Raw genomic sequence first — 27,105 nt, 5'->3', positions numbered from 1 at the left:
TTAAACGGAGAATTTGAAGGCAGTCACATTTTAATGCGCACTCAGTTTACAGAAATCTCGAAAGTCGCACCTGATTCGAGACACTTATCATCAAATTTCAACGATAAGTCCAGGCAATGTTGAAACCGAGTGCACCGGGAGTGCAGCGAACGGGACCGCGCTATCATATCAGACGAAAACAGCCCTTGCCGACAAGCGCGAGGACGTTTGAAACTGAACATCTCGGCCAGTCCTGGTAGCTGCTGATACAGTGTGCTTTGCTTGGCAAGCATGTGCGGCTTTGTGTCGGGTCAGTATTTCCCGCGACGTGCCATCACCCAAACTTCGCCCAACACTTGTTTACGAGGCGCTGTCGTCTGACGCGCAGCGTGACGCGCTCGTTATCGATACAGCCTCGACTGAGCTTTGGAATTCTATTACGAATATCTCGAATTGTGCGCATGCGCAATTCAATGAGCATGCACGTCACCACGGAAGGCGACGGGCTCCCGAACCTAAACGAGACGGAAAACCGGACGGCGCGACACATGACCCGCCGCGCCAAACAGAGCAACGCCTCTCGCACGACAGCGAGCACTCCTGGCGCAGAACGGGACAGGCTCACTAGAAACAATGACATAACCAGTGCATATCTAACCACCAGAAGGATGTACCCCACCGCCGAGTCCCAAACTGAACAGGAGGCAGGCCGTCGCCTGGAGACAGCTCCAGTCGAACACCTTCCCTAACCCATTCCAACTGAAACGTATCTTCCCAGATAAGCACGTGCAAATTGCGCCAGGAAGGACCAGCAACACTCAAACACATGCTTTGAGAGTGCAATGTAGTTATAGGAAGCATGGCAGTTGCTCTAGAGACCCTACAGTCGTCGAGGCAGGCTGCCGCTCTGCGCAGCTCAGACTTCGGCATCCAGACGTGGGCAGTACAGCAAGCCCGTGACGCGGCGTTGAGCCACGGCCTTGACGTTCTCCCGTAAGGGACCTGAGCCCGGGTCGCGTTAGACCTTACCGGACGTACATACAATAAAGTTGCATCCGTCAATCCGTGCCTTAAGATGTGACTGCCTCAAAATTTGCCCTTTAGACAACTGCGTCCAAGGCACTAATAGAAAGTTAATTCTTGCTATATTAGTGTTGTGAAGCTCACGTTATTAGCGGAAAAGCAAGTCCACCTCACCTACGAACTCGTTTGCGAAAACGGCACGTTCACCGCACCCATTACTTCTTTTATAAGCAATATGTACGGTCTAAAAAAGAAAACTCGCTGTATAACCACATTATGCTAAAATAAATAGTGTTATTACATATATGTTCTAACGTATACTGAACAAGAAGGTTAAGTACGGCGTATCGAACTGTACATGACAATTTCTTTTTCCCTCACGCGTCCAGGTCCACGTGGAGATGGGCCTTCGTCGTCGCGCCTACTGGTGCATGCGGGACGAGGCCAGTCCTGGAGCGTGGCGCTCCTTCGAGATCTACATGCTCATCCTGGTACTGTGCATACCCACACTGGTCATGGGATACGCCTACGCCAAGATATGCGCCCAGCTGTGGATGGTCGTCCGAGAGCGGGCACATCTCACATCCGGCATGTAAGTTCCGCTGAAACCGGCGTCACCGGTCGAAGCAGAGTTCTACGCTTGCACGATGGCAAAACAGAAAAAAGAAACAGGCTTTGTTGGAGGCGGCGGCGCGATATGGTTGCTAGGAGCGGCAGACAGACGTGGCCGCATGGGCGGAGCGCGCTAGCGCGTTCTTGTTCCTTAGTGAATGGCACAAGCCATTATGGGCTTGACTTGAATGTACGGGTGCGGATGTTTCAGTACGTACCTCTCTTGCACAGGCGAAACATGTCATGGAAACGCGAGAAGCTTAGCAAACATGCAGCAAGTATCATTCCTGAAATCCAAAGTTTTACGGCAACCCGTCTGGCCAGGGAAATACGCAGTGAGGAAACGCGAAAAGATACCATGCGAAAACGCGATAAGACGGGACGCTTCCGATGGTGTATGCTCGCTGCTTGCGTCACGTACTGAAACGTACCTACATACGCTGTCCCTCTCTTTACGGATTTCATTGTGAACAAGGCTCCCGCATGAGGAGCCGAAACGTCATTAAATTTTCAGTTCTTTCGGTCGGTGTACCTTTTCGCGTTTTTTCAATGAGTATCATTCCTGTTGAAGATTTAGACCCATTGAATATACTTATGCGGAGAGCGTATGGTTAGCCACTACGCCTTCTAGAAAGAAAGTTCACATAACCTGAGAGGGGAGGGGGGGGGGGGGGGGGTGTACGCATGTGCTAAACATAATTAAAGTGCTTCTGCTTCCTGTTCGTAATAAACAGAGGATAAATCCTTATTTCTTTACACATAAATCCTTAAAGAGCAGTACTACTAATAAGAGCTATGAAAAATAATACTTTAAAGAAAATGCGCTCACTGTAATAGTGCGGTAGTTAACGGCTTTAATAGGGCCTAGGCGTCACCTTTCACATTGGATGACCTTGCGCATGCATGGACACAGAAGAAGGAACGAAACACGTTCTCAAAGCCCAACTCAAGTATGCAGATTTGAGAAAGGTGTACTGGGTAAATTAAGGCTTTTGACATGCAAAACAACAGGGCGCGATGCTGCGAGAAAGCATACACTGTAAACTGATTTACGCCTTTAAGGGTCATAGGGTGAACACTAGTACGCAGTATACCGATAAGGGCATATGCTTTGCGGACACCTGGGTCCTCGGACTCGGCCGTGGCCCTCAAGAAGGACGCCGAGACCACAAGACCGAAGGTTTATTCTTCCTCCCGCGAAGCCAGGCCAGCCATTCCATTGGTCGCATTCTTGTGCTCCAGAGCTACGCTGCCGGTGCGCGCCACATTCAGCAGGTGTAAATCGAAGGCTCGGAACACATTCGCCTGCTTCTCTCAGAGCGCCGAGCTCCAGCTACGAGTGCTCGGAGGCGCCCTCTTCTTTGACCTGGGGTCGGAACCGAGATCTGGCGGAGTTCTAATCGGGCGTCTCGTTTCTTTGCAGCAGAAGAAACACAGTTTCTTTGTTTTCTTTCTTCTTCTTTTCCTTTTCCGGCCTCAGATTGCTCTTGAAATAGACTAAATGGTCGACTAAGGCGCATTTCTTCTGGCTTCGATACAGAGCGGGATTGGCGTCGTAGAGCTTAACCACAGTGGGAGCGCGGTAGGATCCAGCCGAATGTACCATTAGTTACGACATTTACAAGCCCACTTCCAGTTCCTTCTTATCGCAATAAATGGGAGGCTGAAGACCTATCTCTGTTTTGCGAAGTGAATCCCGGCTGCGACGGCTGTACTTGCGAAAAAAAAATCATGTCCATAAACGCCCGTCTACCCTGCATTGCGCGTACGTCAAAGAACTTCACGTGGTCAAAACTAATCTTCAGTCACCCGCTGCGGCGTCGCGGTTTTGGCACGTAAAACTCCACAATCTAATTTTTGAATTTTGCTACGTATCTATACCATGTTCAGTACACTGTGTCAGTGCGTAATGTAACCTACTTGGGATGTTTCATCATGAAGCAATGTCAAATCCGTGATGACCTTTGTCTGCGTAGGACTTGCACGGAGATGTTGGAGAAGACGTCCGGCAGCAATCACTGCTTCGGCGCCAACGGTAACAAGAGGATCCTTGGAAAGCCGTCGCGAGCCGACGAAGACACGGTGAAGCAGGTGAATGACTTCGCGTGCGAGCTTGTTTCTGTGTGTTCCGGCTACTCCATAAGAACATTCACAGAGTAATGAAGCGCTGTAAGCGGATGAAATTTCGTCCATAACGCCGTCACTCGTGCTAAAAAAAAAATTAAACAGCGCTCCTTGTACTTTGCGGAAGGATCAACTGAGAACTATCGCATCTGGCTTTCATTTCATGATTTAAATGTTGTATGTCACCTTTGCAAACATAAGCACCAAGTGGGTGCAGGATGCAGCCCCTTGCCTAGTGTTCAATTTTCTGCGTAGGAAAAGAAATGAAAAAAAGTGCAAAATTTTTTGCGGTTGTTCAGCCACAATACTGATTACTTGAACTGAACGTGAACTAGTCAATGCTATTCTTGGCGAAGGTGCCCAGTAAATAAAGTAAATAAAGCAGTGAGTGAGTGAGTGAGTGAGTGAGTGAGTGAGTGAGTGAGTGAGTGAGTGAGTGAGTGAGTGAGTGAGTGAGTGAGTGAGTGAGTGAGTGAGTGAGTGAGTGAGTGAGTGAGTGAGTGAGTGAGTGAGTGAGTGAGTGAGTGAGTGAGTGAGTGAGTGAGTGAGTGAGTGAGTGAGTGAGTGAGTGAGTGAGTGAGTGAGTGAGTGAGTGAGTGAGTGAGTGAGTGAGTGAGTGAGCGAGCGAGCGAGCGTAAGCGAATAGCCGAAAGACGGAGAGACTGAGCCACTTACCGAAACTCCTTCGGCTTCTGCAAATTCTCGCAGGTGATCAAGATGCTCATCCTGGTCGTCTGCCTCTTCGTGCTCTGCTGGGCGCCGATCCTGATCCTGAACGTGCTCACGGCCTTCGGCAGCGTGTCGGCACTAAACTACTCCTACCTGAAACCGCTGCGCACCTGCTTCCACCTGCTGTCGTACCTCAACAGCTGCGTCAACCCGCTCGTGTACGGCTTCATGTCGCGCTCTTTTCGGGTCTCCTTCCGGGACGCCCTGTTCAGCTGTCTGCGCCAAAGCAGCGCGCCCCGGCGGGGGGCGACGTTCCGCATGAGCAGGACGCACACCACCAGCGTTAGCATGGGACGCTCCGGTGCCTACGTCACATGACGTCAACCGCCGCAGCCTTGCGTCCGCTGTATCCGCTGGTCGACGAGCTGCGGTCCCGCTCTCGACGCCACCACGACGTCAAGCGTCGACGGCTAAAAAAATGGCGAATGCCCCAGCTGAACCAAGAGTCACTAGTGAAAGCAAAGAGAAGTGGGCTGTACGTCACATGACCTCGATCACTGAAGCCCCATACGTGTCCTGCACCCATCCGCAACAGGTGTTGACGGTTAACAGGAGGGAATCTGGGTCAAACCAGATCTCCTCAGCCGAACGAGTGCGAAGTGTTCCAGCTGTGTTTGCTTCTGTAAAGAGCTTGAATGCAGGTGGACAGAAGTGAGATATAAAACAGAGGGCAAAGGACAGTCACCGACTCGTCTGATTGTTGGAAGAGAAGAAGTCGCCTAAGAGATGAACTACGGCGCTCGGAGTGCCCTGCTAGTGAGAGTCGCATGAGTATGTGTGATCCTTGGAACGTGAAGAAGGATCCTCGTTGCATCGAGTGGCCATTGGATAGTGCTACGAGGGCAACAGGTGTTGACGGCTAACAGGAGGGCATCTGGATCACACCAGATGTCCACAGTCGAACGAGTGCGTAGTGTTCCAGGTGTGTTTCCTTCTGCAAAGAGCTTGAATGCAGGTGGACGGAGCTAGGATATAAAATCGATAGCAAAGAACAGAGCCACCGACTCGCCTGATCGTTGAAAAAGAAGACATCGCCAAAGAGATGAACTTCGGCTCTCAGAGTGTCCTGCTAATGAGAGTCGTATGAGTAGGTGTGATCCCTGGAACGTGAACAAGGATCCTCGTTGCATCGAGTGGCCATTGGATAGTGCTACGAGGAGGTCTTGCAGTGGTAGAGCAAAGCCACGGATAGACGGAGAAAAGCGCTTGTGTTGTTAAGCCTGCGTTACGTTAAGTGACTAGTGAAATGCGCGCAAGTCGTTAGGATATGTCATTCAGATCTTTCCGGGATAAACACGTTGTTTTGAAGATTGTAGGTGTGCGGGTAACGGTGCAGGATAGTTGAAAAAACATGTATCGATGAAAGAAAGCGAAGTGGCGTTCGAACCAGCTCCAAGCTCCGGCCAGAATAAGCTCAAGTACGAAAGTTTCTGATACCATGTTGTCATCAAAAAGCTGCGAATCAAGATAATTATCAAGTGGAGACCGCGAAAGTTGCTTTGAAACAAAGTTTTTCCTCACTGCGTGGTGAGCACCCTGTGAAGGGTAACTTTTCGAGTTGTCTTGAGATCTCCGATAGCCGGCAAGTTTGGCACAGATGAAGAAATCAAATAATGAACCTGCGGGCCACATCAGATCGAACCGATTTCCGCCTCTTATTGTACAACTAAAAAAAAAAAGGCTTAGTGAGTGCGTGATCACTCTGGGTGGAAACTATCAAGCTGCAGTTTCGCCGTCCGAAGCAGTTTGCAGCGCCACGCTAGATTTGAGTGCCCTTATGCGGTGATTACCGCCGATCTTGCGCGATGACGAAAACTTCAAGAGAAAGTCAGTTAGTTGAATAGCGAACATTCAATATGGCGATGAGCGTGACGTAGACATCCCTCGTTGACTTCCCATGGTGTCTTCATGACAGTCACCCGACTTTGGTGTCTCGCCCCGTGACAAGGTGTGCATGCAACAACGTAGGCCCATACCGTCGCTCTCTGTTGCGGCCCCTTCAGCGGTGACTTCAGGCGTCCGAAGATGAGGATGCGTAGAGACCAAGAGTCGACGTATTAGAAGCGACGAATTAAGTCCCTAGTTCTGCAGAGACGTTGAAGAATTGTATGCACGACACTGCTTACTACTGCTTGAAGTCTCTCTTTGTTCGTCAGCAATTTGGAGACACTGTCACAAAGTCGCAGGACAAAAACTGTGCTGTACGTGTATGAGTGACGTACGTTCCGGCTGCAATGCCCACGCAGAATTCGCTGAAGGTGCATAAGCCACCGCGTTTATATACAGTGATAAACTGAATATAAATAGCGAATATTATACTGAACGGCTCGTTCACTATAAACGGGCCTTATGCAGGAGTAATAGGATTTCAGACTCTTACAAGAGTACTGACACGAAATTCTCTATTTTGGTCTCTTTGTGTTTTCTCTGTTTTTTGTTTTGGTTTCGTTTAAATGATGGTTCTCGACTTCGAAGTCCTACAAGTACTGACAAGCCTCATAATTCCCACCTTGTTATAAATGATGTTCTGCGTCCAGTATCTGTCTCGTTTCCCAGCAAGCCAGAGTGAGTGCCAAAGCGACATCATGTTCAGATTCCGCATTCCGCTATGTAATGACACCAGAACAGACACACCTACAGAAAAACAAAACCGAAATCGAACACAGGACATTTTTGTCGTTATATAATTTGGGTGCTCCGAGGCTTGCCAAAAATTTAGAGCGAAGCTGTTAGCGCGACTAGAAGCGTACAGGAGCTCTTTATACCTGTTTTCGCGGTTGTCTAAAAAAGAAAGGAAAACCGGATCACCCACAAAATTTATGCTTTCATTAAATATGTGATATTATGAGCGATTTCAAGGCGAATTCCGAAGTGTGTGTGTTTTAAGGGGTAAGCGAAAATTTGCTAAATCGACGTTATATGAAATGTTTACAGAGGTCGTCGCTCCCTTGGGTCGATTTAAAATGGCAGCGGTTTCATATTTCATGGAAATGGTGGCCATTCAATGGGTGACGTTTACCTAAAGTTGGAAGTGTATGGGACAATCATGCGTTTTAGAATTAATTACTGAATGTTTGTTTCTTGCCAATTTTGCGTGTAATGCAAAACGCGTAGTTAGGTTTCACGGTCTACACGTCTAATTATGCGAGGCACATTATTTATATTTTTTTGAAGTACGAAGCATGTTTATTCGAAAGTGTCATGCGGCCGTTATCAGCGATATCTCCCAATGTTCCGAGAGACTTCTACGTAACATCAAGTTCATATTTATTGGGAATAGTTATTATGTTTGGCGAAACTCTTGCGTTCCTCGCCTAATTAAAAGCTTTGCCAATAATTACCGAATTCTTTTTGTCTGTTTTTTTTATCGTTATACGATGCTCGCAGAACATTTCTACAGGGTCACTGTTGACGTAAAAAAGACACCTTGTTTATACTTATTTTAATTTAGGGGCAGGTTGTCTAGGAGAAGTTCCAAGCGTGTGACTAGATGTCCTTGCAATAAATTAAGTGTGGAAGCGATTCGTAGTTTTTGAACGCAGAATTTAGCCCACTTCCCTGGACCAACTTAAGAGCGCCACCCAGATATATAGCGAAAATTGGGGCAACACTACGTCTAAGGTTCTCGTGAAGCAAAATGTGTGTAGCGCTCTTGAAATTAAAAAAAAAATCCTCACGGAGTACTCGAAAATGTTACATGCGACCAAGCCTTCAAACGGGCTAGTCACATGGGGACAACGTTTTAAATTGTGTTGGCTAATTAAAGAGAAGATATTATTATTGCAACAATACTCGAGAGCAATCCGCTGCAAGTTGGTTTGTGACTCTACAAGGTCACGTAAGTAGGGTGTCTTTTATCTGGATTTCCGAGGCGTAGGGATTTTATATTATGCAGAAGAAGGTAAACGATATTTCGGAAATGTAACCTCGATACTCCTTTAATTGCTGCTACGTCTATTTATTTATTTACTTATTTAACCATACTGCAGGCCAATTCCTTGGCCCTAGCAGGACGGGCATTTTCGGAATGACAAACAATAAATAACAGCAATAAATTCGCAAACAGCAAAAGGGGCAAAAGCAACAGCGCTAACACAATGAAGAAGCAATTTTCAACAAAACAAAAAGAACCAAAACAGACAGAACAGAACTAAACCAGCAGCAAATACCTACATTTATACAATTGCAAGTATCTATTGCTCACAAAAGAAACGTTCCAGTTCTGCCGAAAAGTCTTCGGCCTTGATAACACTTTTCGGCAACTCATTCCACTCTAACTGTTCTAGGGAAAAAGCTGTACTTGTAGAAATTAGTTTTCGCAAAAATAGGTCTCAGTGAATGTTCTGCTGTGTGCCTTGTTTTCCTAGTAGCAGCAGGTTGAACGTAACTTAATTCAGATAGGGCGATTTTTCCGGACATAAAATTGTGAAGTAACAAAAGTCGGTTTATTTTTCTACGTATCTCCAATGTTGTAATGTTATTACGTTTCATAAGAGACGATGGTGAATCCGTCCTTCTATATTTTCCGAATATCGACCGTACAGCCTTTCTTTGAACACCCTCAAGTTTTATTATATCTTTCTTAACATATGGGTCCCACAGCGCAGACGCGTACTCTAACTTCGACCTAACACATGCGTTGTAAGCTAGAAGCCGAACACTTACAGGAGCATTTCTAAGTTTCCTCTTAAGAAAACATAGCTTTTGGAAAGCTGACGCACAGATGTCTGAAATGTGCACACCCCATGAAAGATTACTGGTAAGAGTTACCCCTAGGTACTTATATTTATCAACCTCCTTTATAGTGCTGTCGTTCATGTGGTTAGTGAAGGTACTCGGACATTTTTTCCTTGTTACACGTAGAAGAACAGTTTTTTCCCTATTCAGTTTCATGCCCCAGTTCTCGCACCAGTCGTGAATTGCCAGAACAGTTGCTTGTAAAGAGGCGTGGTCATTTGCATTCGAGATTGTTTTAAAAACGACACAATCATTAGCAAATAATCTGATTGAGACATCCTTTGGTATTACCTTCGTTAAATCATTTATATAAATTAAGAACAACAATGGCCCTAACACACTCCCCTGTGGAACGCCCGAGGTAACTGGCAGCACACTGGAAGAAAAATCCTGCACTTGTACAAACTGTTGCCTATGATTAAGGTACGCGGAAATCCACCTAACAACAAAGAGTGGAAGTCCAATGCTCTCCAACCTAAACAATAATTTATTATGCGGTACCTTGTCAAATGCCTTGCAAAAGTCCATAAACAATACATCTACTTGGCCAGTCATGTCAAGAACACTAAACAAATTATGCAATGTTGATACCAGCTGTGTAACTGCAGACATACCCTTTCTGAACCCGTGCTGATGAACCGATAAAACTTTATGTTCGGAGAGGAAGCCTTGCATGTGCTTAGCAATCAAATGCTCTAACATCTTACAGCATTGACTAGTCATTGAGACAGGGCGGTAGTTAGAAGGCAGAAGACGGCTGCCCTTTTTGTGTATGGGAACTACTCGCGCTAGACGCCAATCATTAGGTATTTCGCCCATTTCTAGTGAAAAGTTAAAGAGCTCTGTTAGGTACCAAGAAATTTGTTCGGCATATCGCCTCAAAAATAGGTTCGGGACACCGTCCGGCCCAGTAGCTTTACGCGTATCAACATTTAAAATCAAAGCCAAAACCCCTTCACGCGTTACCCGAATGCCCTGCGGGAGGTCCGATGCGGTGGTTCGTGGCTCATATTCTTCATACTCAGAAAATACACTTTGGAAGTACTCGTTAAAGGTCTCCGCTATGCTAGAAGGATCTGTCTGAATGACACCATCGACATTCAATTTGGACACTTCGACTTTTGTGTTCCCTAATCGCCAAACGCACCAGAACTTTGAATGAAAGCGCGTCAATGCTGCGAACGCCTTAGCTGTGGCATGAAGGTGCATGAACTGTTCTGGTGGCACAAATAGTCGAACTGGACCCTCGCTGTAAACTTGGAAAATCAGCCAGCAAGTTGTAGCGACTGTCATTCGTTATGCTAAAAGCAGTCGCAGATCTGCCCAAAACGCGAAGCATTGACTCCAATAGCAAATGATTGGACGGCTGCGCTATGTAATGTTCGCAGTTTTATCGGCCGTACGAATTGCCGCAAACGTTCGCTTACCAGCTAAATTAACAAGCACGGTGTCACGCGCACAGAGTAAAATATGAATGCATCTCATTCGATGACCGCGAGCGCTCGTCGTCAGAACGCTGACGTGACGAAGAGCGGCAGCAGCGGCGAGCGGATCACCCTTCGTGCTGCCTCGCGCTTCAACGCGAACTGGGTGCGCGAGGACACAGCGCACACGACGCCATCAGCTATCTAGGGTCAGCTAGCCTTCGAACCCAGCGCAGATTGCCTCTAAGATAGGACGCGCGTGGCCACCGCTTGTGCTGCCGCAGCCGGAGTACAAACGGAGACGCGCGCTGCCCTGTATATAGTATCCACATGACTGCTGTCGCAATAAGAACTTGCGCCGGGGACAACTCAGCGTGGGATAGCGAATTATACATGCCTTCAGATGGATAAGTGTGGCGATGGCACCGGAAAAGCAAGAGCATAGACATTCTTATTTGCGACTGACATTGAATAAATGAATGAAACACGAACTCACCCCCCCCCCCCCAGTTCAAGACTGCTTTCGTATATCACAGTGTAAAAAAAAAAAATGCCTCTTCTCGCTAAAAATAATGAAGAACAGTGCGCCTAGAGATTTGTCTCCGCTTTCGCCATGTACATCAGATTACAGCTGTAACTGGTGCTCTGTGTCTGTAAAAGCTGCTTTCTTCTCGCACTCCACTGTCATTTTAATTCTGCGGAAGGAGAATGATTTTTCATGTCGTTCGCATCGCAACATGACGTGAACACAGGCAGCGCAAGACGCTGGACAAGCGCTGACAAACGTATGGAATGTTATTTGTATGTAAAATTAAAGCATGGCGCATCATGATGAAGGCGGTGTTGGAGCTGATCACACGCTCTAGCACTAGAAGCGCATGCAAATTGAAGCATCTTGTTAACTCGTGCTGCGTCCAGCTGCGTGACCAAGTTCCTGCACTACTCCCGTTGCAGTGACGGCACTCCAGGCATTCCCCAGGTACTCAAGAAAAAGTTCCCGTGGAGTAGTGAGCACCTGGTTCACGACCAACCGCCTAGAGTTCGAGCGTCGACGGGGACAAGAATAGAACCAAGGGTGTTTCCTTTCCTTTGACAAAGTCACACGAGCACCCATATGTAGAAAGGCTGATGCCACTGAAGCGAGTTTTACCTCAGGCCGATTTCTCCACCTCTACTCCAGCTAATTATCTCTCCTTGAAGCATCGCTATTATTAAGAAGGTACCGGACTGTGACACATTGTGACTGTGCACTGTGTGGCCCAGAATGTATTAGTGGGACGTGGACGCTTTGCTATGCAACACCTACGCAGACTGCGACATTGCCCACAGAGACAGTTCTGCATTTTTTTCGCCATTTTCTCTCCACTTTCCCACCCCTTCCCTAGGTACAGTGTAGCCAACCGGAGATATCCTCTGCTTAACCTCCCTATTTTTTCTTTACCTGTCTCCTAAATCTTGTACGGGGTAGGGAGTGTGTACGGAAGCATTTCAATAGAGAAAAAAGTTGCAGCATGCTCCCACTATTTAGGTATGACAAGCCAAGAAAACACTCTTCAGATGCGGGCCGAACGAGAGCTAATGCATGTCGTGCAGTGGCCTTGGTCACGGAAAAAGCCAAACTGATGCACTCTTTTCTTTTAGAGCGCAGCTACTAGGCACCCGTTCCTGCGTTTAGCGTCGACGTCCCTCGGCGTAACCGAGCAAACGAGCACAGCGAAGGGTGAAAAAGCGAACGCAGAGCGCAGCGGGGGATGAAAGACGGCGACAGCGACGAGGAAAGCGAAGGACGACGGTAAAGCTGAACCATCAGGCGGAAAGTGGAGGCGGGTATAGCGAAAGGGGTGAGGAGGAGGGCGGAGTGCCGGCGGCGACTAGGCATGCGGCCAGCGCGGAAAAAAGGCGCCGACGTGGACGACGTAGCCACGGCGCATGCGCTACTTCGCCGACGCTGGATAATACGCTCCGCGCGAGCCACGTGTTGACGCTTTCTTTCTGAACAACTAGCGCCACAACCGGTGGAAACGATTCTTCTGCCGCTGCTGGACGAGCTGCCCGAGCAGAAGCTCAGCGCCGCCGCCGAGGGGACCCTGTCGTTCAGAATTCTTTGCCTCAATATATTCAAAACACCTAAACAGCTACGCTCAAAATTCGCGTTAGGGAGTATCGCAATCGTCGGTGAACCTTTTTTGTCACAGGAACAATAGGTGCAGCCCATTGCTGTCTTCACTGGAACAAGGGTTTTAATCTTTGAAGTTCTTGCGAGACTCTCGTCTGTCAAGGCATGGCTCGTCGTCCGTCAGTGGGCGTTTCTTAAGAACCGTGGTGGAGCAGCTGAAGGAACACATGGTGAACACATGGTGGATACCTTTGAACGTACCCACACCTTCTTCAGAGACTTCATCGTAGCATTATACTAGGTGTTTGATGTCAGAAAATCTACGGCCAGCGCTCCCAAAAAATGCAAAGCACACACTGGAACAAAGAAAGACAGTATTTTATTTTCATGATATCATGTAGGGTCATTCTCATGGAGTCCAGAACTTGATGATAGACGTAAGAATTTTCGCTGGCCAGTGTGTCGATCACCTGCCATGTGCATCCGAAAAAAACCAGTAGCAATTATTACAGAAAGCCCACGGCCAATCAGCGGACTTCGCACGACGGATCCACTTGGAATAAATTCTCAGGACGACACCAGTTTTGAGATTTAAATTCCCGAAGTTTGTGGAGAAATGCTTTGGCGTTCCAGTTACTTTTGTGCTTCATTGCATGAAACAACGTTTTTATATCTCGAAACTTGTGTCATCTTGAAAATTCGTTCCGAAGTGGATCCGCCTTGCGAACTCCGTGGCTAGAATTTGTAAATTGCAATATGGGCTATAATATAATTAGTTAAACACTTAATTAGTGATTTTTTATTAATTCGTCGATCTTGCATCTCAATCTTTTGTGCAAGTAATGTTCGCCGCTTTGAGTAGACCAGCTCATGAACTAGAATTGTAATATCTGCCAGAGGTTAAAGATTTTTGAAAGTGTTCACTGAACCGCCCTGTATATAGACGACTCCGTGTAGTGCGAATGTCACAGATAAGACACCTCGTGTATTAACTTAGCAATGAGTTGAATCGCGGAAAAAGCAGGGACATACGCACCACCACGGCCACCAATAGCAAAAAGCTTATCCACCAACACAGCCAGCGAAAGCGCTTCTTGCAGTGAGGAGGTCTCCACAGCGCTGCCATCGACTGTGTCCGGATTCGGTGCGGATCACTGGGAACAATAGGTCAGCGAGAGGGCATGCGAGTTAATGGGTCAGCGTAATATTGAGTGAATTCATCCCACACGTCGTTTGCAGCATTGCGGCTATAGGTACGAGGCGTACACAGGCAATATCCTTCTGCAGTGGAATAGAGTTGCGGGCGTAACTGTGCGACTATTGGCGGAAACAATGTTTTGTTTTGCTTGGCACATGATACGTAACAGCGATACATGACACGTTAGAACGGGTCAAACATCTCAAGGGGCATTCGGTTCTTCGAGCGCACATTTATCGTTTCATATATGCTTTTTAGGCAAGACGGACGCGTGCTACCACTGGTAATGTACTGCTAAAGTGTAAACCAGTTCAGAAGCCTTATAAAGTTGTGCAGAGATTTCACTTCTAGTGCTTTGTTCTTCTTCAAAAGTGCACTTGACTAACTGAAATCGTTGCCTCTAAGCCCCTGCCACCGTCAGTGACCGCCATTCTGGAATGGGTTAGGCAACATCAAGAAGTGCACGGGCGGTCATGGCCATGTCGTGCACTTGAAATATTCGGAAACCATGCTAGCTTGCTTGCTCCGCATTGGCATGCAAACGCGAAGGAGGAATGAAAGGGGGAAAGAACTAGGTGGGAGCATTTACGTACAAAACTGAAGCCAAGTCGGCCCAACAAGTATTTATTGCCAAGATAATTTTTACTGTTTTCTGGAAGTAGCACTGCTAACTTAGTACAAATTAGCTCTGACAACTCGCGAAGTATGCAATACCATACTCTGATTGTTAAGTCTCGACAGCTGCATGCGCAATGCATCACGGGCGACCTTGCAGATTCATATTCATGCAAGTGACGTTTCTATATCTCGTATCTTTTATAAACTTGCGATTTAGTGCATACTGTGAGGCGTCCCGTACGCCGAACCAACGCGAACTAGGTAGCACAATGCTTGTAACTCCGATTCATGACGTCATGCTACCAAGCCCGACTGCCACAGAATCTAATGGGCATGTTCCCGAGCAAGCAACGGTGATTTCGACGCCTGCCTTGGCAATGGAAATTTCGGGCACAGTAGCAAATTTTGGGCCCGGTTGCATGACGTCATGGATCGGAGTGACAGACCTTGTGCCATCTAGGTGGCCTTGTTGGTATGGCGCGTCGTAGGCTTTAAAACCATAAACAGTAAACAGCGGCCGCCGTGGCCGGGATTCGATCCCGCGACTTCGTGCTCAGCAGCCCAACACCATAGCCACTGAGCAACCACGGCGGTACTTTAACCTGAAATGCACTTCTCGACTTTGATAAGAAGTGGTTCAGGGCCCCTTTAGAGCCGTTTGCACCTTTCCACTGCGTGAACAAACGGCGAAGAATAACCTGGCAACAGTGAAAGCTGTTATCTTAATATCAAAGACATCAAATCAAGTAGCACGTTCGGGCGCAAACGTGCATGCCGATTGAGACCGAAGAACCATGCGAGCGAGACGCACGTCCTGTGCCAGCTGCTCCTGGTCCAAACTGGGCGCTCCGCTGAAGTTATCTCCCGATCGCGTATGTGAACGGAGGGATCAAAGCCTGCCGCCGCTTTTTCAAGACCCAGAGGCCTTACGTGGCGGTGCTGTGATAAGGCAAAAGGCGTTCCGGACTACTACCATCAGTACCCAGCATCCTTCCTGTTGTTGTCACAGCGGTCGCAACATTACGCTTCGAGAACGATGGTCAGCGACAGTGTCATGAAATTCTGCAGAGGCTACGTCGGTCGTCGAGCAGTTACCTGTTTCGAGGCGTCTTCTGCCATCAAATCCACCGACCACATAGATGTATCCACCTAGCGCGGCCATGCGTTGTCCGCATCGGAGATTGGCCAGATGTAGCCAACCGAGGCGAAAACCTTGCCTGCGCGTGGAGAGTATAAGGCTCAGCAAACGGCAGGGAAAGTTGAGCGAATACACTTAGGAAACAAAGCCTTTCTTGGCCCTCCCCCGCCTTTGCAGGTACCGTCTTGCAATGCCCAGTTGACAAAAATTGCGGCGAAACCCATCTCACGCAGGGAGTGTCGCCGTGAATGCGATTAGCATTGAAGCAATGTGTCAACACGAGTAGTATTCCCACTGGAGAGACACGTCACGTGTTTTATGCACCGTGTATACAGGCCGGTACTTGTGCGGCTTCTCTTTCACAATTCTTCGCGCAGAACATTCAGATATTCCCTCGGTTTTGGCTTTTTACGACTCATTTCCAGAGAACATTTACCGCACACTCTATATACGGAGAAAATTGATATATTAGACGAGGGTTGCGCTGTGCACGTAATAGTTATTTTTTCTTTTTCGTCATTGCAGAGCTGCATATACCCAGTATCACATGCTGAGTGACTCTAGTTGGTCAAGCAATTTGTTTCGAACCCAGTTCCCTCAGCACGACAGCACAATACTGTAGGCACTAGACCATGGACCACCCATGAATCCAAGTTGGCGGGAAAACGGTTAGTGACACAGACACACCAATAAACGTGAAGGACGATAACCGAGGACAATATAGGGGAAATTACCATGCCTAATAAATGAAATATATAAACGACAAATTAATGAAAATTAAAGAGGATGAAAAAAAAAACAACTGGGAAAGCACGTGGGAAACGATCCCGCAACCTTGGAATTTCGTGTGCGATGCTCTACCAATTTAGCTAAAGCGGCGCCGTTTCCCCGTTCACTTTCTTGAGTATTTATGTTTCCTAGTAGAACCCTGAGTGTTAGGCAGCGCCCCCAATCGCAGTCTTTGGCAGAGGATGTGGCACATCCTTTCTGCCGCAGGCGTCACGAGAACGTGAGCTTTTTAGGTGAAGGCAACCGGACACGTGCTACCTGAAGGCATCAATGTTGCTGGATTCGAGACGCTTGCTCCCACAACCTTCGCTTGTGGTATCGTTCCCCACCTGCGGCAGTGGCAAGTTTCTTAATCCACTTTATTTCCATTTAGTTATCGTTTCTTTACTTCACTTATTAAGCCCAAGTCATTTCCTATATGTTCTCTTTGGTGTCAGTGTTTGTTGGCTTCTTATGATATGACTAATAAAGATCGGGCCCCTCGGTTAACCCCCCTTTCTTCTCGTTTATTACATAACGAGGGTCTCGAATCCGCCAACACTGATGCCTTCAGGCAGCATGTGTGGGTTTATTGGCCGGTTGCCTTCACCCAAAAAGATCACGTTCTCGTGACGCCTGCGGCAGAAAGGATGTGCCACATCCGCTGCCAAGGTCTGTGAGTGGGGGCGCTTGCTAACACTCCCAGGGTTCTACTAATACCCAAGAAAGGGCATGGGCAAACAGCGCCGTGGTAGCTCAATTGGAAGAGCATCGCATGCAAAGCGCGAAGGTTGTGGGATTGTTCCCCACCTGCGGCTAGTTCTTTTTTGGTCCACTTTCATTTCCATTTATGTATAGTTTTTTTATCTCATTTATTAAGCACAAGCAACTTCCCTTATGTTGTCCGTCGTGTCAGTGTTTGTTGGCTTCTTATGATATGACTAATAAAAATCGGGCCGCTCGGTTAACCCCCTTTCTTCTCGTTTACTACAGTAATCGTGTGACTAGGATTCCATTGAGACATCTGAGCAAATCGGGGCTAGATTCTGATTAGAAAGCAGAGTACGTAACATCACCAGTCATTCTCTCCTCATTTACATCATCCATTACCATCATACCACTCATTACATGAAAAGAGACATGAGCAAATGTCACGAAGTCTGAGCTATCTCGTCGTATATTCATCGGTCTGTGTTTCGCCTTTAGTAGCGAAAAACACACCTGCCTATTAGTAAACAACTTCTTCGAAATGATATTTTGTCAATACAAGTATTGCAGATACGTTCAAGCAAATAATGGATGGATGGATGAAAAACTATTAATTCAAGCAAATAATGTCACAATGTATTCATCTACCTGTACTTTACATATGCTGGGTGTCTCAGCGAACACTTTCATAAATTTTTAAACGTTGCCTGTGACAGATAGCACAATTCTAGTTCCTGAGGGGACCTACTTGAAGCGGTGGACACTACTTGCAAAACAAAATTAAATACGTGATCGATTAACATAAATTCACTAACTAACCTTTAAACTAGTTGCGTTATGGTCCATATTGCAATTTACAAATTCTCGCCGTGGAGTTCCCAAGCCGAGTCCACTTGGAACGAATTCTCAAGATAACACTGGTTTTGAGACTAATTCCTGAACTTTGAGGAGAAATGCATTGGTTTTCGAGTTACTTTTGTGCTTGAATGCATAAAACGACATTTTGTTAAGTAAGTAAATGGAACAATGCCTTTCTTCGCAAAGTTCGGGAATTAATATCTAGAAACTGGGCTTTCTTGAAACAAGAATTTTTGAAAATTTTCGCTGAAACACCTTGAATATTTTATGACGCAATTAAAATTGTGCTATCTACCACAGGCAACCTTGAATTTTTCAAGGTTCAAGAATTTTTGAATATTTTCACTGAAACACCTTGTATATATTATGACGCAATTGCTGAATGCCCTGCCACCATGTTCAACTCAGAAACGCATTCCCGAAAAATATCTGCCCCCAATAACTTCCTTAGCGGCACATCGGAACATTGCTTATCCGCATGGTGGCAATGTAACGCCTCAGTGGGGGAATACAGATGTCTCAGTAACCCTAAAGAAAATAAAGAAAGAAAGCTCCACACGGCCCAAGGGCTGCAACAGCCACGTGTACTGTGCTAGTGTACCAGCGAGCTCTACGTCAAAGTTGGTGTTACCTTTGTGCAGTGCATCCGTGATTAAGTCTGCTGCATGGTGGCCTGATTCTGCTTGTGGATCTTGCAAGAAGCACATACACGGGCCACGATTCCATGCATCGCTCACCGCACTCTTGTAAGCCGTCGTTGAACAAGCGCTTTGGTTCCGTTCCTCAAATGCTTGCTTTTCCCTGCACGCCAACCACGAAAAATTTACCACCGACAGCCTCGCCCGCCAATGAACAAGAAAACTTCTCGAGACTTCATCAGTGTCAACCTGTCGCATTATTAACACGTCTAACCATAATAACACGTTTAACATTCCGTAGCTAAGGGGATTTGCAGACCTTATTCTTTTTTAACCTCAAGGATTTCGGAGCAACAGAAACTGCCCGCCTACCTCATTATTATTATTATTATTATTATTATTATTATTATTATTATTATTATTATTATTATTATTATTATTATTATTATTATTATTATTATTATTATTATTATTATTATTATTATTATTATTATTCAATCTTCTATAAAACGTGGTGGTCACAAATGGTCACCTGGCCTACTTCATTGATTCAGGTATGCTATACATGTTTATCATACCAGTTATCTTTGTATTCATCTCCTTAATGCTTTGTTTTCTTCAGAGCTTCTCTACGTGCCTTGTACCGATACCATCAGCCTCTTCCCTGCTTTCATTTCGAATAATACTCTAAAGTGTCTTGCTTATCTTCTGTCCACTTTAAATACAAGCGCTTCTGGACGGTGTAAGTTACCTACGGGCCTCACTAGGTCAATGGCTTAGCATTCCATAAAGATGTGCTGAGCGGTCTCCGGATTTTCGCTGCAGCATACACTTGCTTTTGTCCTTATGCAATCAGCTCGAGCTTTAAATAAGCCGTCAGTGCCCTTTGTGCTATACTACAGATTTTCCCTCCTAATTTCTTCCCATTCTTGTAATACTCTATGCTCATTTTTTGCTTGCAATTTTTGCATCCAGTTCCCTGTTTGTTTATCTAATTCTTTTTGATGACTCCTGGTCTATTTTCACTTTCAAATACCCTCGGCTTCAAATACTTGGCTGCCAACTTTATTCACCTCTATCTCCATTCTGAATCCATGCTTTCCAGGCACAGATACTTGTGCATTTTAGCCACCAATTTTCGTCCATGTCCTTGAGCCTTTCTTTTGCTCTGCACTTCTCAGACTACAAAAGAGGCCGAACCCATGCTGCACTACCTCATTTTTGTTTTACCATGGGCTCCCAAAGCTAACCGGCCTAAGGATATTTAGTTAACGTCAAATACCGACAGGATGTCCGATTTCAAGCACCGAATCGCATTTCCAAGCGTCAGCGCTGGCACCGTTACTCCTTTCCAGATTCCAAGCACCACCTCATACTCATTCTGGCCCCAAAGCGCTCTATGTTTCATTATTGCTACATTCCACTTTCCTTTTATTTTCAGGTTATCTCGGTGGGTGCTTGAGTAAGTCTCTCCTTCGTTTATGCATACGCCGAAGTATTTATATCGCTTGACTACGGGTACGACTTACAGTTGAATTGACTATTTAGATTACTCGTCTCTCCATTAAGGATTATATTTGCCTATTTCTCTGTGTTAAAATGAATGCCTAAATTTGTCGCTGCGTTGCCATAGGTTTTTGGAATTTTCGGTAAGTCTTTTCTATTGTGAGCCAGTAGCACGATGTCGTCCACATACAGTTCGGGGAACTTTTGTTGCACCATTTGACCATTGCGCATGTAGGATAAATTGAAACCTAATTCACTATTTCCCAATCATTATGTACCCTTAATATAAAGCGTGAGCAGTGCTACTACCATCGCCACCACAAGGCCTATTGGAGAAACGTTCATATGTTCCGTAGCAGAAGCTCCCAACGCTCTAACGTGTGAGAGAGAAAGACAGCATTCCAGTTCCTACGGCACTTCTGCAGCAAGAAAAACAACAAGCGCCATCCTTCAACTATGTGTGATAACCCCTCCCCTCTCTCAAAATGCTCTTAACGATCTCGCTGCCGCCTGGGACTCTCTCTCCCCCTATCTACGCTGTTGAATTTTTTCGATTGCCACAGAGAGCAGCGACCCAACCGCTGGCAATCTCTGCTTCGTGCCTGTCCTCGCTTGATTAACTCGGATACTCGGACGTTCTGGCAATTATTTTCTGCTTAAAGCTCACAGCAGGTAGTACCGTGACTCTTGCATCCTTAAATATCTTTTTATGATGGTGCCATTCATGAGGCAACAGCTGCCCGCATGACGTGAATCCTTTTTCATCGCGGCTCCCAACGCAAGTGAAAAGGGAAAAGAAGAATGTCTCCCATCAGACGGCAGCATTCTGTGATCGGTGTCTTCGACTCGGTGTTTGGCGGCGCAGCAGCTCAATTACGCGAGTGGAGTACATCGTGGGAGACATGGAAATGACCTCAACCCACACGGTTGTGGTACAAATAAAACTGTCTCCTCGACCTTTGCCAAGTGCATCAACTTGCCGCCAGCGTGCTGCGGCGCGTGTGATGTTACCGTTGTTTTGTAGACGTTAGACAAGGTGCCCGATGCACATGCGTGTCCGCCCTCGCACAAGTTACCAGAAAGTTTCTCTCTGGCCTAAAAGCAATGTACACGCTTACGTAGCGAGATTTGTGCGAAGAAGAAAGAATCAGGGCGCTATATTGTAGTGATGCCTTAAGCTCGATTCTTTGTCAAATCACGACAAGCTGATCTTGTTGCTAACACTGGCGCAGTGTAGCCATGACCACCGATGTAGCACCACTTGTATATATACTTCAATAGGTATCAATAGACGTCTACGTTCATGACAGTTGTTAGATTAAATAAGATGAGAGTAACGTAATTACGCCAAATGCTGGAGCTTCCAAAATTTGCTCCAACCTGTGTTTCATCCTTTTCAAGACACATCACTAGCATGATGGGCGCTGCGTGTATGCGGGCTTCACTTTCGGCATGGTGCACCACTAAGCTTTCAACGCAACTGTTCTTTCGACCAGAGCACTTAGAGATTTTGTGACCGCACCTTCACGAAAACATTCATATCGACACTTACGTTTTGGTGATGAGCCCAATTCGAACTTCTGACAACACTGTTGCAACGTCTAGCTGCGATGTTGTTTCAGAGTTGGGTCCTGCCCAGCGGGCAATGGCCTTTAGCACGATACACTCCTTTTTTACATTAAGCTCATCGCTGGCCAAAACCTCCATCAGTACTTCCGCCGGCAGTAGCCTAATATCATAGTTCGACTTGAACGCCTGCAATCAATGCACACTTGTGTAAAAGATCAAATTGTGAAGAAATGCGAGCAATTTGACAGTTTACAGATCACACCTGAAACATCAACATTACATGACATCTCAACAAATCTCTTATAAGTGGTATCCTGATTAAAGTATATGGGCATCAGAATACTTTCGCGTTGTGGCGGTAAAGAACCACACACATCCAGAACTGTGTGTTAAGGATATAAACTTTTTTGTGGGATAATTGGTTCTCCAGTAAACAAGTAATACTTAAACCACGTATTCACGCAGCACATATACCACGAAAACACGGAAAGATGTTCACCGGACATACAGCGACTTACAATTTATATATTTATTAGGAAAACCAGCGAGTAAATAGCAAAGCCAACCTGCATGGACATACACGTGGAACAGTACCTTCGAGCAATTCTAGCTTGCAATCCGACGAAGAAACAGAGGGTACTGATATATGCACTTACCAGGCATTTCTTTTTATGTGGAACGGCTCCGCGATTTTTCAGCTTCCGACTCTCGTGTCTAAATATGCCAGAAAGGTACTCGAAAAATCCCAACCACAACAGCAACCACACAGTAATTAGACATACTGGAATGGGGCATAAATTATCATTCTTTTAGTCAGCGTCTGCCCTCTGCACTCCGCCAAGGATCCGCGAGCGATGTAAAACCTCTGCATATCGTATAAAGTGACGAAAAATGCCAGAAGCACTTGATGCTTTGGGCCGAAGGCAAGATTTAAATTGCGCCTGCCTGATTCTCCGCGCTACGCTAAACGGCAATGCGACATTTGGTAGAAATCTGATAGTTCAGCCACTCTTTCCCAAAAGAGTTGCATCTTGGCTTTCTCTTTCTTTTTTTCTTGAACAAGCAGGGAAGAGCCTAGCAAAAGACAAAAGGCGGGTTGCCACGTACCGATCTACCACACGTGTCTATGTAACTCTCCCAATGTGGAAGCTATGTATGGACGCTTGCCGAGTGGTTACGGAAAAAAAACACTAGCGTGAGCGCGGTGCGCGTGGCCTGCTCGCAGCTTCTGGCCCACACCGATTACTGAACTCCCTGTCACCGCGTTCAACTCAGAAACGCATTCCCGAAAAAAGTCTGCTCCCGATACCTTACTTAGTGGCACATCGGGACATTGCTTATCGGTATGGTGATAATGTGACGGCTGAGTGGGAGATACAGGTGTCTCAATACCCATCAAAAATAAAAAAAATATCTGTGCTGCAAAAGGGCTGGAACAGCCAGGTGTACTGTGCTATCAGTACCAGCGAGCTCTACGGCAAAGTTGGCGTTACCTTTGTGCAGTGCGTCCGAGAGGCAGTCTGCTGCATGGTGGCCCGATTCTGCTTGTGGGTCTTGCAACAAGCATATACACGGGCCACGATTCCATGCATCGCTCACCGCACTCTTGTAAGCCGCCGTTGAAAAAAAGCGTTCGTGCTGTTCTTCAAATGCTCGCTTTTCCCTGCATGCCAACCGCGAAAACATTGCTGCCAACAGCCTTTCACCCTAATGAACAAGAAAACTCCAGACTTCACCAGTGTCTCTTAACCTGTCTAGTATAATTAAAACGCCTAAGAATAATAGCCCGCAAAACATCGATAACACGCTTAACATTAATAACAAGTTCAGGGAATTTGCAGGCCCTGTCCTTTTTAATCTCTAGGGTTTCAGAGTAACAGAAACTAACCACCTACGTGATGATGATGATAATGGTAATGGCTATTATTACTAAAATTGTTATTATGATGATGATTCTGATTGTGATTATGATTATGATGGTGGCATCCGCTATAAAAAGAGGTGGTCACAAATGGTCACCTAGCCTACTTGACTCAGGTATGCTATACATGCTTTTCATATTAGCATTCTTGTATTCATCATCTTAATGTTTTTTCTTCAGAACTCCTCTACGTGCCTTTTACCGCTACCTAAGCGTGTAACACCCGGTCGTAACAATCTCTAAATATACTCTAAATGTGTCTTCCTTATCTTCTGTCCACTTTAAATACAAGTGCTTCTGGATAGTGCAAGTTACTTACGGGTCTAAAAAGGTCAATCGCTTAGCATAACATAAAGATGTGCTGACCGGTCTCTGAATTTTCGCTGCAGCATACACATGCTTTATGCTATGTATATTTCCTCCCATATGTTTTTGTCCGTATGCAATCAGCTCGACTTTCAAATAGGCAATCGCTGCCCTTTGTGCTATCATACAGATTTTCCCTCCTAATTTCTTCCCATTGTTGTAATACTCTGTGCTCTTTTTTTTTTTTGCTTGTAATCTTTGCATCTAGTTCCCTGTTTATCTCATTCTTTTTGATGAGTCATGGTTGTCTATTTTCACTTTCAAATACCCTTGGCTTCAAATATTTGGCTACCAAATTTATTCACCTCTCTCTCCATTCTGAATCCACGCTTTTCAGGTACAGATACTTGTGCATTTTAGCCACCAATTTTCGTCCATGTCCTTGAGCCTTTTGCTCTGCATATCTCAGACTTCAAAAGAGGCCGAAGCCACGCTGCACTGCCTCATTTGTGGTTTTACCATGGGCTCTCAAAGCTAACCGGCCTAAGGACATTTAGTTAACGTCATATACCGACAGGATGTCCGATTTTAAGCACCGAATCGCATTTCCAAACGTCAGCGCTGGCACCGTTACTCCTTTTCAGATTCCGAGCACCACCTCATACTCATTCTGGCCCAAACGCGCTCTATGTTTCATTATTGCTACATTCCACTTTCTTTTTATTTTCAGGTTATCTCGGTGGGTGCTTGAGCAAGCCTCTCCATGTATGTATACGCCGAGGTATATATATTGCTTGACTAAGGGTATGATGTACTGTTGAATTCAGACTATTTAGATTACTCGTCTATCCATTAAGGATAATATTTTCCTATTTCTCTGTGTTAAACTGAATGCCTAGATTTGTCGCTGCGTTGCCATAGGTTTTTGGAATTTTCTGTAAGTCTCTTGTATTTTGAACCAGTAGCACTATGTCATCCGCATACATCAGTCCGGCGAATTTTTGTTGCATCATTTGACCATGGCGGATGTAGGATAAATTGAAACCTAATTCACTGTCTCGCAATCATTATATGCCCTTAATATAAAGGGTGAGCAGTGCTACTACCATCGCCACAACGAGGCCTAGCGGAGAAGCTTTCATGTGTTCCCTCGCAGACGCTCCCAACAATCTAACGTGTCAGAGAGAGAAAGACAGCATTCCAGTTCCTACGGCACTTCTGCAGCAAGAAAAACAACAAGCGCCATCCTTCAACTATGTGTGACAACCACTCCCCTCTCTCAAAATGCTCTTAACGATCTCGCTGCCGTCTGAGACTCTCTCTCTCTCTCTCTCTCTCTACGCTTATGATTTTTTTCCGACTGCCACAGAGAGCAGCGACCCAACCGGTGGCAATCTCTCTGCTTCGTGCCTGTCCTCGCTCGATTAACTCGGAGACTCGGACGTTCTGGCAATTATTTTCTGCTTAAAGCTCGCTGCAGGTAGTACCGTGACTCTCGCATCTTTTAATATCTTTTTATGATGGCGCCATTCACGAGGCAACAGCCGCCCGCATGACGTGAATCCTTTTTCATCGCGGCTCCCAATGCAAGTGAAAAGAAGGGAAAACAAGATGGTCCCCACCAGACCGCACCGTTCTGTGATCGGTGCCTTCGATTCTGTGTTTGTCGGCGCAGCAGCTCAATTACGCGAGTGGAGTACATCGTGGGAGACGTGGAAATGACCTCAACCCACACGGTTGCGGTATAAATAAAAATGGCGCCTCAACCTTTGCGACGAGCATCAACTTGCTGCCAATGCGCTGCAGCAAGTGTAATGTTACCGTTCTTTCGTAGACGTTAGACAAGGTGCCCGATGCACATGCGTGTCCGCCCTCGCACAAGTTACCAGAAAGTTTCTCTCTGGCCTAAAAGCAATGTACACGCTTACGTCGCGAGATTTGTGCGAAGAAGAAAGAATCAGGGCGCTATATTGTAGTGATTCCTTAAGCTCGATACTTTGTCAAATCATGACAAGCTGATCTTGTTGCTAACACTGGCGCAGTGTAGCCATGACCACCGATGTAGCACCACTTGTATATAGTTCAATAAGTATCAATAGACGTCTACGTTCATGACAGTTGTTAGATTAAATAAGATGAGAGTAACCTAATTACGCCAAACGCTGGAGCTTCCAAAATTTGCTCCAACCTGTGTTTCATTCTTTTCAAGACACATCACTAGCATGATGGGCGCTGCGTGTATGCGGGCTTCACTTTCGGCATGGTGCACCACTAAGCTGTCAATGCAACTGTTCTTTCGACCAGAGCACTTAAAGATTTTGTGACCGCATCTTCAAGAAAACATTCATATCGACACTTACGTTTTGGTGATGAGCCCAATTCGAACTTCTGACAACACTGTTGCAACGTCTAGCTGCGATGTTGTTTCAGAGTTGGGTCCTGCCCTGCGGGCAATGGCCTTCAGCACAAGACACTCCTTTTTTACATTAAGCTCATCGCTGGCCAAAACCTCCATCAGTACTTCCGCCGGCAGTAGCCTAATATCATAGTTCGACTTGAACGCCTGCAATCAATGCACACTTGTGTAAAAGATCAAATTGTCAAGAAATGCCAGCAATGACAGTTTACAGATCACACCTGAAACATCAACATTACATGCCCACCTCGACAAATCTCTCTTAATAAGTGGTATCCTTATTAAAGTATATGGGCATCAGAATATTTTCGCGTTGTGGCGGTAAAGAACCAGACACATCCAGAACTGTGTGTTAACGATATAAACCATTTTTTTATGGGAAAGCTGGTTCTCCAGTAAGCAAGTAATACATTAACCACATATTTCACACAATGCATATACATGGAAAAAAAGTTCAGTGTACAGACGGCCACTTACAATTCATATACTTATTGAGAAAAAGAGCGAGTAAATATCTGAGCCAACCTGCATGGTCATACACATGCAACAGTACCTCTGCAATCTGACGAAGAGAGAGAGGGTACTGATATGCAATTACCAGGCATCTTTTTTATGTGGAACGGATCCGCTATTTCTCAGCTGCCGACTGTCGTGCCTAAATATGCCAGAAAGGCGCTCGAAAGGTGCCAACCACAACAGCAACCACACAGTATGTAG

At 46.0% G+C, this 27,105-nt stretch overlaps 2 protein-coding genes across 3 annotated transcripts in view; one reads left to right on the top strand and one right to left on the bottom strand.

The window, feature by feature from the left end:
* LOC126517884 (QRFP-like peptide receptor) overlaps positions 1-6,592 on the top strand; it is a 101,039-nt gene extending 94,447 nt beyond the window's left edge. The window contains exons 4-6 of the mRNA XM_050167699.3: positions 1,392-1,594; positions 3,591-3,705; positions 4,447-6,592. Coding sequence (XP_050023656.1) covers positions 1,392-1,594; positions 3,591-3,705; positions 4,447-4,785 — 657 coding nt within the window. The 3' untranslated portion in view covers positions 4,786-6,592. The remainder of the gene's footprint in view (positions 1-1,391; positions 1,595-3,590; positions 3,706-4,446) is intronic.
* Positions 6,593-13,101: 6,509 nt separating this feature from the next.
* LOC126518323 (uncharacterized) lies at positions 13,102-26,529 on the bottom strand. Of its 2 annotated transcripts, none has more exons than XR_008609865.2 (6): positions 26,333-26,529; positions 21,729-21,931; positions 18,664-18,833; positions 15,656-15,777; positions 13,781-13,898; positions 13,102-13,214 (listed from the first exon to the last, which is right to left on the bottom strand). XR_008609865.2 is itself a non-coding variant. In XM_050168168.3 (6 exons), exons 1-4 carry the CDS (start codon positions 23,335-23,337, stop codon positions 15,710-15,712), a joined length of 540 nt encoding a protein of 179 aa, XP_050024125.2. In that variant the 5' UTR covers positions 23,338-23,403; the 3' UTR covers positions 13,102-13,214; positions 13,781-13,898; positions 15,656-15,709. The 2 variants fall into 2 exon arrangements, 1 of the variants encoding a protein (XP_050024125.2); XM_050168168.3 differs by lacking the exon at positions 26,333-26,529 and adding an exon at positions 23,239-23,403.
* Positions 26,530-27,105: the final 576 nt, after the last annotated feature.

The sequence above is a fragment of the Dermacentor andersoni genome, chromosome 11 (genome assembly GCF_023375885.2).
Source record: "Dermacentor andersoni chromosome 11, qqDerAnde1_hic_scaffold, whole genome shotgun sequence".
NCBI lineage: Eukaryota > Metazoa > Arthropoda > Arachnida > Ixodida > Ixodidae > Dermacentor > Dermacentor andersoni.
This window is presented reverse-complemented; position numbering and strand designations above follow the sequence as displayed.